General features: G+C 41.7%; 1 protein-coding gene across 1 annotated transcript; it reads right to left on the bottom strand.

Annotated features, from left to right (window-relative positions):
• Window positions 1-3,350: 3,350 nt before the first annotated feature.
• LOC108123002 (golgin subfamily A member 6-like protein 25) lies at window positions 3,351-5,204 on the bottom strand. Its single transcript, XM_017237889.2, has 5 exons — window positions 5,092-5,204; window positions 4,684-4,863; window positions 4,347-4,622; window positions 4,030-4,287; window positions 3,351-3,972 (listed from the first exon to the last, which is right to left on the bottom strand). The coding sequence occupies exons 1-5, from the start codon at window positions 5,110-5,112 to the stop codon at window positions 3,718-3,720; spliced, it is 990 nt and encodes a 329-aa protein (XP_017093378.1). The 5' UTR covers window positions 5,113-5,204; the 3' UTR covers window positions 3,351-3,717.
• Window positions 5,205-14,145: the final 8,941 nt, after the last annotated feature.

Here is a 14,145-nt window from a genome sequence, read left to right as displayed (position 1 = left end):
GTGGTGAGCTAACCAAACGTTTTAACGCTAAACGGCAAACGGTCTGGCGGCGATGGAAGCATGACAAATACTCCCATCAAATATTGATCATTTAGCGTATTAGTCGCAGAACTCCGAAGGAAGTCATAAACAGCAATTGTCTTCAAGTTGCAATAAATCTGCTGCAACGGGGAGAGATAGGTACCCCATTGGTGGTGCAACAGAGACGCAAACAATAAAAGAAAGAGAGAGAGCAAAAATAAAAACCCCAACAAAACAAAACGAAAAAATAAAAGCAATGTTTGACAATCAAGTCGTTTGCATATGAATGAATGGGGAAGCAGCAGTGGCATCCTATCCAAACCAAATGCTGGCAACAGCAGCTTCGGTTGGGAGCGTTGAGCGTGGCCAACATTTAGTTAATGGGGGCGTGGCAGCAGGTGGAACAACTAGGCCAAAACGGGCCCCACGCCATAATTTGCATGGAGGCAGTGGCAATGATGTGAATTAAACAAATATTCAACAAAGTAGTAATCACTAAAGAGTTAGATAAGAAAGAGTTTGGTTTATTAAAGAGATCACAGCCTAATTTGGCCTATTTAAAAATTAAATTAATTTTAAAATGTAATAAATTTGAAAAACTACGTAAATACATTTTTAATTATTATTATTTTGTATCTACTTAAAACCTTATATCACTTATATTGTTTATCTTCAAAGAACATATAAGCTACAAAAAATGTTAAATATTAAATATTACAGCTCTAATAATATATCTTAATCAAATATCTAAAAATAATAACAATTTGACAAAGTCTTTGTCATCAAACGACATTGAATTCATCCGGAAAAAAAGAGATGCGTTTGCGGGACTTGTTAGTTGGCCATACAAGTTCGTTGCCTGAGTCTTTTGTTTGCAAGTCCATTGAAAAGTTTTTTTTCTCTCGTTTTGAGTGTGTGTGTGTTAGAGTGGTCAGCTATAAAATGGCATTTATATAGATTAGAGATACGAGACAAGCGCGTTGACAACGCAATCTCAGTGCCGCCCTTTAATCATTTTTTACTGCCCCCTTGGCTGCAAGTACTTGAAGCGCACGTCTTCATTGCAACATCTCGCGTTCGCCAGCGTTTGCCATTTCAGCAGCGTCATGGATGTTGTGGATGGTTAGTGTTTTTGTTGCCTCACTCTTTCTCTCCTTTTAGGGGCTATGTGTAATTACCGCCTCCGCTTCGTTAGTGCTCCTTTTAATCAGCAAGAGTGTCGCCGGCGACCTTGCCACACTTGCACTTGCCTAATGTCAACACGATGCTGGAGTCTGTGCCTCATGTCTCTGCTCCAGTTCTCTAATTGCCTCTCGGATCGACCCACATCTTGCGCCAGAGTCAACAGCACCTGGCGAGCAATAACCCGAGCTCCCAAGCAAACCAAAAGCTGCAACTTCACGCTTGGCTGTAAGCGCCGAATTCATCACGTGTTGCTGCTGTTTTTGCTGCTGCTGTGGCTGCTGCTGCGTCTTGAACCTGAGTCGCCACACCAGTAAATATTTATTTATTTATACAATAAATATTTCGTTGCAAACTTTTTTGTTTTAACTGGGTGTTGCTGTGTGTGTACCGGGTGGAAACAAAAGATTTATTACAAAAAAATATTTCTGTCGCTACGCGTTGTTTTGCATTTTTTGTTTTGTTTGTTATAATTTATTTTTATTACATTTTTTCAATTTCTTTCGGGCTCGGGCCTGTGTGGCTGGCTACGTTTTGTTTTGTTTTTGGCTGGCGGCTTGTGCAATGCCCGAGATGTCTGTTGGCTGTTGTTGATGTTGCCGCTGCTGATGCGGCTTCAATAATTAAAACAACAACGATTATGTGCTTCACTCAAATGCGTTAAGTGTCGGTTGCTGGTTCGTTACTTTGGTTGTTGTTGTTTTCGAATCTGAGTTTAGCATGACACTTGTTCGGTTGTTATATAAAAACGGAATGCAATTCAGGCCTCGCAAGCCATGTCGAACAATTGTAATAGGACATTATACAGCCTGGCCTGGCCTGGTCAAGATGAAGATAAATTGAATATATGTGACAAATTTCAAAAGCCTGCTGACAATAATGGTGTGACAACATTTTGAAAATCTTATGGAAATCGAATTGATTTCCATTGTGGCAACCAAAAAAAAAATAGCCTTGGCTTAATTAGGGTCTAATTGTTCCAGGCACTAGCCACCGTTGAAGAATCGTATACCGTAGTACGAAGAAAATCAAGGAAATACATCTTATTAGCCAGGCAATGAAAAAAAAAGTCATTTGCAAGCCACATCAATTGTAGATTTGCCAAAATCTCTTCGGCAACATCATTAGGCCAGCTTTGACTCCGTGAGATTTTCAAACGGAATGTTTGCTTGAACTCGAACTTTTGGCGGCGGTTACCTAATCCCGACTAGCTAGCGAGTCCCGAGGCGCGGATTGAAACTGCAACCGGTGCAACTGAAACAGTTGGTGGCTTCCACTCCGCCAACCTTATGCGGGATTCGGTTTTTTGGCACACAAACACACTCCACTCCGAAATAGTGTGGTGCGGGGGGGCACGGGGGAGTCAATTAAAGCAACATGTTGCAACCGAACTGGCGACGCGACCGACTGACTTGGAATTGCAAAGCGGTTAGGTTGTACTACGTACTCCCTGTGGCAATGGAGGCTGGGCCAGCTGCATTCAACTTCAACTTGGCAACAGGAAGTGGCAACGTTATTGTTGCCGCTTATCTGCCGCGAAGATGCTTCCTTGAGATTTATTTGGCATCTAGCAAACAGCAAATAGCAAATGGCAAGAGGCATTGCCACCAATATCAGCATCAGTATTCAACATCAACATCATCATCATCTCCATCGCCAACGTCATTGCAATTGTTGACTTTGGCACATGGCCTCTCGCAGCTTCAGGCGAGACCTTTTTGCCAATTCCAGTTGAACGATGACGTGGACATCTCTTGGTTTTTTCGGCACTTATCTAACTTCCGGGTGTCTTGGCCCGAAATCGAATCTTTATGAGCTGCATCAGGCCCAAAAAAATTAACTGAAATGCCTCATCCGTAAAGGGGAAGAAGCGCTTCCACATCCACCCATCCAATGTCCGCAGATGCTTTTGGGTTGTAATTTGCGTTAAGCCGTAATTAAAAGCATTTATTTTTTATGTTTATTATGATTTTGTAGTAATTTTTATTTCTTCTCAGGTTTTTTTTTTCTCAGGTAAAAGTGTTTTCGTGTGTGGTCCACATGGGGATTATAATTATGTTTAAGTACACGTATTTACAAAACAATTTTATCGAGGGCTGCCTTTGCAAAATTTTACACATAGATGTTTGTATAAAAATGCCAAAAAGTTTTTTTTAAAACATTGTTGTGTTTTTTATTGAATTTTGTATAACTTAAAGACAAAAACGCGCGCATGACTAATTTGTACACTTCGGGAAAAAATAGATGGAGACAGATGGAGAGGAGGGTACGAAATGTTTTTTACAAAATGCAGGTGGAGAGGGATGTGGGAGGATGCCTTATAACTTTAAGTCTATGTAACAATTTCAACAAGTTCGCTTGTACACAAAGGTGATCTGCGACAGACGGGGCAGATGGCTTAAAGGGTTCAAGGTTTGGGTTTCGGGGATTTTGTGGGTTTCTGGAGGGATCAGTTATCAGATATCAGTGCTGTCGCATAGCTTGCGGCTAAACGGAGACCCTTGCCACAGACCCTTAGTCCCAACCATGGCCATGGCTTACTGGCACCCAGACCTTCTCCCAGACTGGCTTCCAGACCTTCTTCCACTCCTGGACCTTGACCTCCTTCCACACGGGCACATTCACCGACTGCCATTCGTCCTTCCACGCCTGTCGCTTCTCGGTGGCCCACACCTGGCGCTTCTCGGTGCGCCAGATCTGTACCTTCTCCTCGACCCAGGTCTCGCGCTTCTCCTTGATCCAGATCTGTTTCTTCACTGGCTTCCAAACCTGCAAGGAGTTGGATGATTAATACGCTTCTAAGACTCTTTTGTTGGGTTTACCCACCTGAACCCACTCATCCTTCCACTCCAGCTTCTTGTCCTGCTTCCACTCCTGGACCTTCTCAGTCTTCCATTCCTGTTTCTTCTCGGTGCGCCACTCTTGCTTCTTCTCGGTGCGCCACTCCTGCTTCTTTTCGGTGCGCCAGACCTTCTTCCACACGGGCTTCCAGATCAGCTTCTTGCGCCAGAGATCGTGGCTGGTGTACTCCCAACCCTCATGATCCTTGCCCAGGAACTTTTCGCCGGGAATGCCCATTTTCACCTGACAAATGGATAATTGATGAGTAATTGAAAGCTTTTAAGAGCAATTATTTTTTTTACCCATTGGGGTTCAAACATCTGCTTCCAATCTGCCACCTGTACTTCCTTCCACACAGGCACTTGGATTTCCTTCCAGAACGGCACCTGAACCTCCTTCCAAATGGGAACCTGGATCTCCTTCCAAACGGCCACCTTGGTGGGCACCCAGATGGGTTTGGTTATCTTCTTCCATTCGGCCACCTTGACCTCCTTCCAGGCGGGGACTTCCCTCTCTTCGATTTTCGGTTTCTTAACAATCTTCCAGTCTGGCACTTGCTCTTCTTTCCAGACGGGAACCTTTATGGATTTTTGTATTCCTATTAGGGTCTCATAGAGGATAGGGTTTCTTAACTCTTACCTTCACTTCCTTCCAAATTGGAACGGAGACCTTCTTCCACTTGGTCTCCCAAGCCTCCTTCTTGACGGTTTTCCATACCTGGACCCAATCCTCCTTCCAGGTGAGTTTCTTCTTCCACACACCCTCGGGAGGATGGGCATAGGCTAAGCTAAGGATTAGCGCGCAGCTGGCGCTGAGTAGCTAGGAGGAGTAACATTTTTAAATAAATTAATTTTTTTTTTGACATTGGTTTTTTGTTTAACAGAATTATTTTTTGTTTTTAATATTTATTTTAATTTTTTGTGAGCTTCTCAGTCTTTAATTGTTTCTTGAAATCCAAATATTGTTTCAATTATTATTATCACTTTGGATTTGCATATTTTCGTGTTTAGGATTCACTTAGCCACTGATATATCTTTGAACACTAACCAATAAACTGAGGGATCTCATGCTTGGTATCCCTTGCACCACAGCGCGTCAAAACAAAAGGAGCTGGTATGTGCCTCCGCTGAGGTCTTATGAACACTATTCGCATTTCCCTACATGCACATCTATTTATATTTTGGAATGGATCTCGTCTCCGAACCGCCAACCGCCAACCGCCAACTCCACCAACGTCGACTGCGACGCCGACGTCCGCTGCGGTGGGGTCCAGTACAAAAACAAAAGAAAACACGGTGGCCAAAGCTCTCTGCCTCTGCCACTGCCACTGCCTCTGCCACGGTCCATGTGCAAAATGCACGCACCTGAGCCGCCGGCTGCTCTGCCAACGTCGCTGCCATCAATGAAAGCAAAAGCGAAAAGCAAAAGCAAAAAGCAAAAATCCAAAAGCAAAAAACGAAAACCGCAGAGAGTGAGAGTAAAGGTAACGCTCACCTCGCCAGGTTTGGAACCGCTCTTGTACCGCCGATGACTGCGCGGATTTTCCCAAGGTAACGGCGCAGCTTCGCGGCGACTTCAACAACAATGCGATCACCACCACCACCACCACCACAATCTGCCATTGGACTCGAGTACCTTTGCCTTTGGGCCCCAAAATTCGGATCCACTCGAGAGCCATCTTCGGAACGATGGCTAGAATGCGAGTTAACAGTAATTATGATGTTGGCATTAGCGACTGGTGGTGGAGTGGCCGTTGGTCAATGGCCAAGTAACTACAGTTTCTGCGAAGGCGGTTAATAGAGTCACGTTATTCCTAGGAATACCTACTAGATACACCTACTCTTATTTTAGAGGAGGTTTTTAAAAACAAGTAGTTTGATAAATAAAATGTGTTTACTTTCGTCTAGGGTCTGAAGTAGCTAAGCAAATTTTGATCAAGTATTTAAAATTCAAGTACATTTTTTTAAAGACCTAATCAAAAATTGTATCAATATTTTAATACTCTTACAAAAGGTAGTATAATTTTGAGAAAAACTTTGTAAGAGGTTTTTTAAAAATAAATCCCATTACTGTCAATACCTTTTCCGTATGTCCTTAATTACCTTTAAGCCCTATCTTTAGGATGAGATATTATACATGGAAAAATATAGGAAATGATAAAAAATCAATTTATGTTATTGAGGCAAGGGTATAAAGTCTTTGTCCTTTACCTCTCTGGAGATTATTAAGTCTAAGATAAAAGCAATAATTTGTTTTGCAAAATTCTAACCATAAGAGTATCAGATCTTCGACTCCCATACAAGTTATAGTTCCTTGTTCATTATAACAATTATTAGTACACATCCCACAATTCGAAACCAAATTTCAATCAAACCTTCCCAAAATGTTCATTATTTTTCATCAATCACCCATCATGAACAGACACAACATCACGCTAAACATCCTCAAATTGGGCAATAGGGCAATGGCGAGTCCAACCCCCTGGAAAAGCGATCAATCATTTCGCGCAGTGCAAAGTGGTTCACCTCCCATCCGACGATAAGGTCAATCGCTGTGGGCGTGTTGCGCCTGCTTCCACACACTAAGTAGTCTTAAGCTCCGGCCATTTGGGCTACGTGCCCGCATTTTATATGGTATGATTAACCATGTCCGACTCCCAGCTGCGAGCGCCAAGCGCCGAACTTGAGTGACAAACAATTAGCACAGGTGAGCTCGGAGCAGTCCAGTTCAGTTGGCTTTGCAAAATGATCGCAACCCGGTGGGGGTGGTGGATGGCGGGGGGAATTCGGCTAAGCAAATAGACAACAAAAAGTGCCATTTATGGACAGGTCGACCTAATCGCTCGAATGGCAATGCGACCTCCGACGACGTCGATGGGACGACCCAGCATGAAGACATTAAGCACCATTAGAGGTTAAAGTGCACTTTAAATAGTTTCAAGTAGTTTTGATTATATTTTAATAGAGGAAATTGTTTGATAGAGTTTAGTTTTGAATAAGAGATTTATCTTAAAGCCAGACTATAGTCTTTTGTACATTTATTTATTAAATATATTTTTCTGCGTGTGGCAATTTAATTTTTTTAGTGCGATGCTATTGGTCTGCTTCAGTGACTGCCTGGGGCCAAATGAACTTTTTAGCATGGTAATAAGGGCCGCGCTTTATGAACATCCGACTAGCTTAGCTATTGGGGTTTTGATAAATCCGCCAAGTCCAAACGGCTAGCAATTAACACCCCAGAAACGGACCAAGTCCCAGATAATGCTGTCGATATTGGAACTGCACACAGACCCTTCCAGCTGGCCGCAAGTAATATGTATGCACAAATTGGAACCGACAAGATATTATGTCATAGTCCAAGGAGGAGCCAGAGACATGGAGGGACGGCCAGACGGCCTTCAGTCCAGACACTGCAAAAGGAAAAGCAGACCGAAGACCGCAGACCGAAGAGACCGAGAAGCAAAGTCCCCAATTTGCAATAAAAAGAAGGAAAAAACCAAAAACTTGAAATTAGGTAAAAAATCATGAATATAATGAAGAATGTGCAACAGGCTCAACGACTCCAGTCTCAGTGGATTTTTGTTATCGTGCATATATAGTATATACGTATATAGTATTCGTTCAGGTCGCTTTTTGTTGTGCAAAATGAAATTGAAATTCCCGAAACGTGCATTTTGCAGCAGATCGACTTCGTCTGCAGACTGGCAATTCGAGTTTCTGTTTGGCTTCCCGCCGAAGATGTCGTGGATGGAGCTGCAGTGCTGCAGTTACAGTCGTTTGCAGGATGAATGGACAAATGGCCGCATGGACAGATGGATAGCTGGATGGATGGGGAGCCTCGGGCTTTGGAAACACCTTTCCCTGCTCACCCAGTTGCATAATTTACGGCATCATTTTATTGATCTGAACGTTTATATGTAGGTTATGTATTGCCTTATATTGTGACGGTCGTGCAGACAGGTTTCCCCTACAAATCATGGATAGGAAGCGTGTGAAATTGGCTACAAAATTACTTATACAATTAGGGGAATTTAATGAAAAAACTATTTGTGGAGAAAGGTATTAGTTGGCTGACATTTGCTGTCTAATAATAATCCCTTTTTGAAGATTAAGATTGTAGTTTTAAAGTGTTTGTATGAACTTTTGATTGACGGCTTAAATAAAGGTCATTATCCTATACTAAATAGGATATTACCTTTATTATTTCCTGATATAGAAAGAACTAGCTACCATTTCGTTTGTTTTATTTCTTTCAAGTAGGTGGCGTATACTTAATATTTTATATCACTATATGCTATTCAAGTTAAAAAAAGATATATGAAACTTTTAATAATTTCAGCTACTTGTTACCACTTTTATCTCAATTACCTTTAATAACGTAGTTATCTGTTTGGAATTTCTAGCTAATAAAATGCATTTCCCAGCCATGGGTGGCGTATACTTAACTTATTGCACATACGCCTCATTGAGCGGAGAGGCTGTTGCAATGCGAGCGACCTGTTGGCTGGAACTCGCTGGCACTTGGCCGGCAAAACAATGAGCCATAACATAACACTCGCGTTCACACATGGTTAACCTTCAATCAGGCTCTCGTGGATCAGGCCTAATCCAAGGCGGTCTGCAGCGTCATCGTCGTCATCTCGATCGACAGATTGCGCCTGTAATTGCTTGTGGCTTTCTTCATTTGCAGCTCATGGTACTTGGCCGCCCCAATTTGTTACGTGGCTCTGGACTTTCAGAGACTGGAACTGAAACTGTAACTGAAGCTGCGTCTGCGGCTGGATCGGCAGGTGCTCGAGTGTTGACGTTAATGTCATTGTTGCCACGAATGCCTGTGCGACTGACCCACATCCATGGTAAATGAAGCAGTGCTAATTGCAGGCCGATAAATTGATTTCTTGGCAGTTGCATCACGCTCTCGCTCGGCAGGGGGCCAAAGTGCAGCCAATTTGGGGCGGTGGGTGCGTTTAAATGGCTTAAACCGACCACCAAATTAATTGGCCGGGTAATCAGAGTTGAAAGTGCGTGAGCTCTTAGCCGGGGCACCAACGGATTTACCAGCAGGTGGCCAATAATCAGGCGAAACTGGCGCCAAGTGTTGGCCGAAAACCGAAAATACGAAATCCGTTCAAAAAGATGAGCGGGCATTTGGTTTACTTGTTTCTGCCAAGGTCGCCAAGACTGTGGACGGCCAGTTAACAACATGTTGAGCACTGGCAACTGGCATTAACGGTTATTAATGGCAACAGAAACTGCCGGCCCCTTTGGTTCCTCCTCGGTGTCTTTAGAGCCAGTGCTGTTGCAATGGCTATTAAACCAGAAGATGCTGAGTCTTTCACAAAACATTGGTTATGGCCAGTCGTCCTTTGACTGCACACAGTTACAGATACAGATGCAAATTGGCAGCGCCCCGAAACCGGCTCAGTGGCTCTGAGCCTCTGTTACGCAATCTGGCCAAAAACGAAGCTAAGCCAACCTAGCCATTTTATTCACACAGTCAGAGGTCTCGCATTCCAATTTGCGTAGACTCGTCGCAAAAGTCCACTGCTGCCGATGCTGCCCACTCCTGTTGAAAACATTGGTAGTTGGTATTTGTTAGTTGGAAGTTGGCAGGCAGGTAGGCAGCTGTACCGCTGCAATTGATTTCCTCATTGCTACACTGAACAAAATCCATAGACTCTACCAGGAATTGAGATGATCTTGAGAAGGTCTTTAAAGCCTCCTTCTTAGTCACCCTCATAGTCATGATTTAATCTATGGAACAACATTTGTCTGCATTTTCTGCAAGTGTACTTAAGCTGGAGCGCATTCGCGAATGGAGATGAAGACACCGACACATGAAATGAGACCTGCCTAGGCAGTATTTTATAACACTTTGACAAATATTACTAATTAAACGGCATATCTTGCCTGCCACCTGGCCGACGCGTCGATTGGGCAACAGCAGACGGGCACCGGGAGCGGCTCCGGGCGGGACACAGGAATGGAATCGGTCCGGAGGAGTACCCAGACAAAATAAAAAGCGGAACCAGCTGGGAGACATCTTCAGTTTCCTCAGAGACAATTAGATATTGCGCAATCGGGCCGTGACTTACCCCATCGATACGGGGCTTACAGCAGCAACAACGACAAAAACAATAATACTAAAAGAAGATGCAACCGCATTACATCAGCCCCCTTTCACTCTTCTTGCGCGTCTGCCACAACGTCATTATAATCGCGATTATTGTCGAAGAGGCCATCACCATGGCCATTAGGAGCTACTGCTATTCCTCCATTTGCATTATTTTTTAACAAACTGCCCAATTGAATGTTCCTCCGGCAGATCTTCCCTCCCACTCGGGTGAGTGATGACCCAGGTGGGCGTCGAGGAAGTCGGTGGCGGGTTGCCGCCTGTCAGGTGGCATACGCCATGAGGAAGGTGGCAAGAGGCAAAGTGGGCCTATAAAAAAATAAAGTCGTTGGCATCCATGCGAATTTGTTTATAGCTCGGGAGCTTGCATTTTTGCTCATTAATAGCTAAATTCATTCATTATACATTTTTTTTTAACAATTTTTATTGGTGTATGCAACAGTCTGCAGTGGCAAGTTGGAGTTGCATTTGGATTTTGTCACGCGCCTAAGAGTGTCGTCTTTGCGGCTTAGTTTTGACTTTTTTGTGGCTTTTCCGCTTGCAGAAAAGACAGAAGAAACTAAGGTAAGCTAAGGCCTCCAGACACTCACACTGACTGGGTCTCTATAACTCCTCCGTGGCGTATAATTTTCTTGGTTTTCCACACCAATTATCTCACTTTCCACTAACTCTGACACAGCCAAAGTCGCCAGTGTGTCTGCTTTTATATAATGACATGTGAGATCTGTTTGCGTTTCGGCAAATTTATGCGGTTTGAACTTCCACTTGTTAGGCCATGTGAACGCTTGTCAAGATGTGTCTCTCTGTTTCTGGTTGGCATCCCATTTTCGGTGGCCAAGACATAAACCTGAACTAATTGGCTTTAAGAAATAGTTATTCTTTGGGGTCAAGAACAGGTATAAGTTCAATTTTTATGGTTTTTATGGTTGTATTGTTTAATATGTTTAGGAAATTCATTAAAACAAGAAGCCATTAAATTTTTAATATGAGTGGGAGTATGATTTATATTGAATATAATTATATATTATTATTTATTATTATATTATATTATATTATATATATTATATTATATTATATTATATTATATTATATATATAATTATTATTATAATTATAATTATATTGAAGGATGTAGTTGTGCCAGTTAAAAATCTGCTACGTCTTATAGAAAATCTTTGAAACCATAAAACTTGTAGAAAATATAGAAATTACTTTATTTACAAATGTAACTATTTATACGAAATATTTCCTTATAAAAGTAGTAAAGGCTTTTGTGAGAAAAGCTTATCTTTAGGTATATTCCTTCTATAACACCCACTTCGTACATAATAGCACTTCAAGAATTAATAAAGCCCTTAAATAAGTTAAAGCACTTCATTATTACAAATCTTAAATACTTTAACGACTTCAGTTAGCTGTTTGAGAACCGAAAGCAATTCGTCAACTGCGTGGTTAGCTCCAACAGACAATGGATTGGCCGAAATTTTTTTGCTCAAAGAGTTTTTTGTTAGTTTTCGTAATTTTTTTGCTCGTTTGCCGCAGATTGACAGGCTAACTTCACTTCACTTCATGACAACCGACTGGCGGCAAGTGGCAACAATGCCAACAAGGAAGTTGGAAGCGCATCTTCCACGCGCGCCCAATTATGACAAACGACAACAGCGCCTAGCCCAAAACCCCAACCAACCCTAGTTCAGACCACTCCACCCACCCGACCAATCTGCCACACGTCACGAGGAACTGAAGCATTGAGTTATTGCTTGCAACACCTGCGGTCTTTCGGCATTGTCATTGCCGCTTCGAAGACGCAACAATGTAACTGGAACACTGAACGTGCAACAGGTAATTTTAGCTGCCGATGTGGCGCCCCATGCCGCATTTTAGCTGTTCTTCAAATTCAAAGTGGACACAAATTCCAACATTCAGGTTTCTTTACATATAATTATGTTTTAAAAGCTTAAACTAAGTTTAATATAAAAGAACTTGTTTTTTTTTAACTATAGGCATACAGGAATTTGGCTTTAGATGTGGCTTTATCCAAAACAAATAAAATTGAAGATTAAAAATTAATGAAAAAGCGGAGATACCCAGACACTATACTATTTAAGAAGAATTTGGACAAGAGTTTCCTTATTTTATTAAGATGACTAATGTCTTTGAGGTGTTGGATTTGTGAGTCAATCTATAACACTAATTTGAGATGTGGCAAGAAGCTAAATCCCATCATTTAGCACTCGAAGGGCACATCAAACCGCAATCCATAAACAGTGGCACCGTGACATAATGTGACCCAATAACAAGCGCCAATTGGTGAAAAAAAACTGCACAACAATGGCAAATCGAACCTAATGGAATTTGTACTGAACGATTTTTTACGGCCACGCCGTGGCTTCATCTACGTGATTTGGTTGGCACGGTCGATGGTTGGTTGTTGAATGACTTGGCTTGGATGATGGTGGGATGGTATGGCACGAAATTGAAAGATTGCAGCGTCATTGGTACAAAAATAAATTAAATAATAAAACCGAAATGGAAACACTGAAAGTGAAATGAAAGGAAAATGGGTCAACATCTGGTAGCTGTAATAAATGATCGTTTTAAGCGCAGTTTGCTTTATTTATTTTTGCAACTTCGCCCCGTAGGAGAGCAGCGGCTACTAGTCACTTGGATAATTATTAAATGAGCGCAATTATAGCGCCTCGAGGCGCCAATGGCCCAAAGACGAACCTGACCTCCCCGCCAAATAGCTGAAAAGCAAAAACAATTGGCGAGCGTGTGCCGATTAATTGGTTTCTGCCGCTTTGAAGCCTAACGCGGCATTGAACTTCACAAAACATCCGGAGACATATACATAATACCTACATATACCTGCCACAGATTAGCGTCAGGTAATGGTCAGATATTGATGATCGTTTGGGTAATACAGTGTTTGGCGAAAATGCTGCCTTGTCATGCCGCCGGCTCGGTTTATTTCCATATGACATATCTGTAACATGCCATTAAATTATGAACATCTCTTTGCAATAAAAGGTTTCATTTTGCAAGGTTATATGATGTTATTCTTGTGCTGTAATAAATTTCTCCATGGATATTTCTTTGGAGTCTCCTCAACTTAAATACAGTCACAACTGAACCTGAGCATTCCACTGCCTGACCTGGGGCACAGCTTGATCACTTTTTCGGTTGCATAAGAAGACGTCAACACCTCCGCCATGTGGTCAACCAACCTCACGCAAGCTCAGAGTAAAATTATGATTATTTTCTTTTATTCTTTCAGGCATTCCAACTTATTTATGCGTGTGAACCGCGCCAGAGACAGCCCCAAAAAATTGTCATAAATTGAGGGCCTCTTGTTTTCTTTTGACGTGAAATGTGAAAACTCATAAATCATTAACAGAAGCAATGTGATTATTAATGAAACAAGTGAAAAAAAAGTGAAATTGAATATGAAATAACAATTTGTCAGTCAATTTATTTGGTATGTCCTTTAAATTACCATAAAGTAATATTCTACATAATAAGGAATCATTTAAGTATCATATTTAGATGCTTATTCATTTTTATATTATTTGTGAGGCCTAAATTCTTACCCTTACACAATTTTAAAGATTTTAGTAAGTTTTTAACTACTATTTTATATTTTTAAATAAAAATAAAATAAATATGAAGTTGTTATGCATGAATATACAGCCACTTCTTCAGAAACACAGAAAGCCTCCCAACTTCCGGTTGAATCATAAAACTGCACACTAGCGCCACTTCGGGTAACGCTTTTCAGCACTGCTTCAACAGTTTTAGAGCCACTGGGCGCCATGTTTCAAATTTTGAACTTAACCAGGTGGCTGATATGTGGCTATTTGAATCTTTCCCCCTACATTCTAAAAATAAAAACATTTTTTAAATAATTTACTATTTATTTACTTAAAGATCTTTTATTCGTTTATATACACAAACAGACATGCGCTTAACT

Source organism: Drosophila bipectinata, chromosome 2R (assembly GCF_030179905.1).
Source record: "Drosophila bipectinata strain 14024-0381.07 chromosome 2R, DbipHiC1v2, whole genome shotgun sequence".
Classification (NCBI taxonomy): Eukaryota; Metazoa; Arthropoda; class Insecta; order Diptera; family Drosophilidae; genus Drosophila; species Drosophila bipectinata.
Note: the sequence above shows the minus strand (reverse complement) of the source record. Positions and strands in the feature narration are given on the sequence as shown.

Excerpts from the sequence above, each read along its gene's own strand:
- LOC108123002 (XM_017237889.2), bottom strand. The coding sequence starts at position 5,112 with ATGAGATCCCTCAGTTTATTG. Across the intron at positions 4,864-5,091 it reads TGAGATCCCTCAGTTTATTG|CTACTCAGCGCCAGCTGCGC; the intron begins GTTAGTGTTCAA and ends TACTCCTCCTAG. Across the intron at positions 4,288-4,346 it reads AGATGTTTGAACCCCAATGG|GTGAAAATGGGCATTCCCGG; the intron begins GTAAAAAAAATA and ends TCCATTTGTCAG.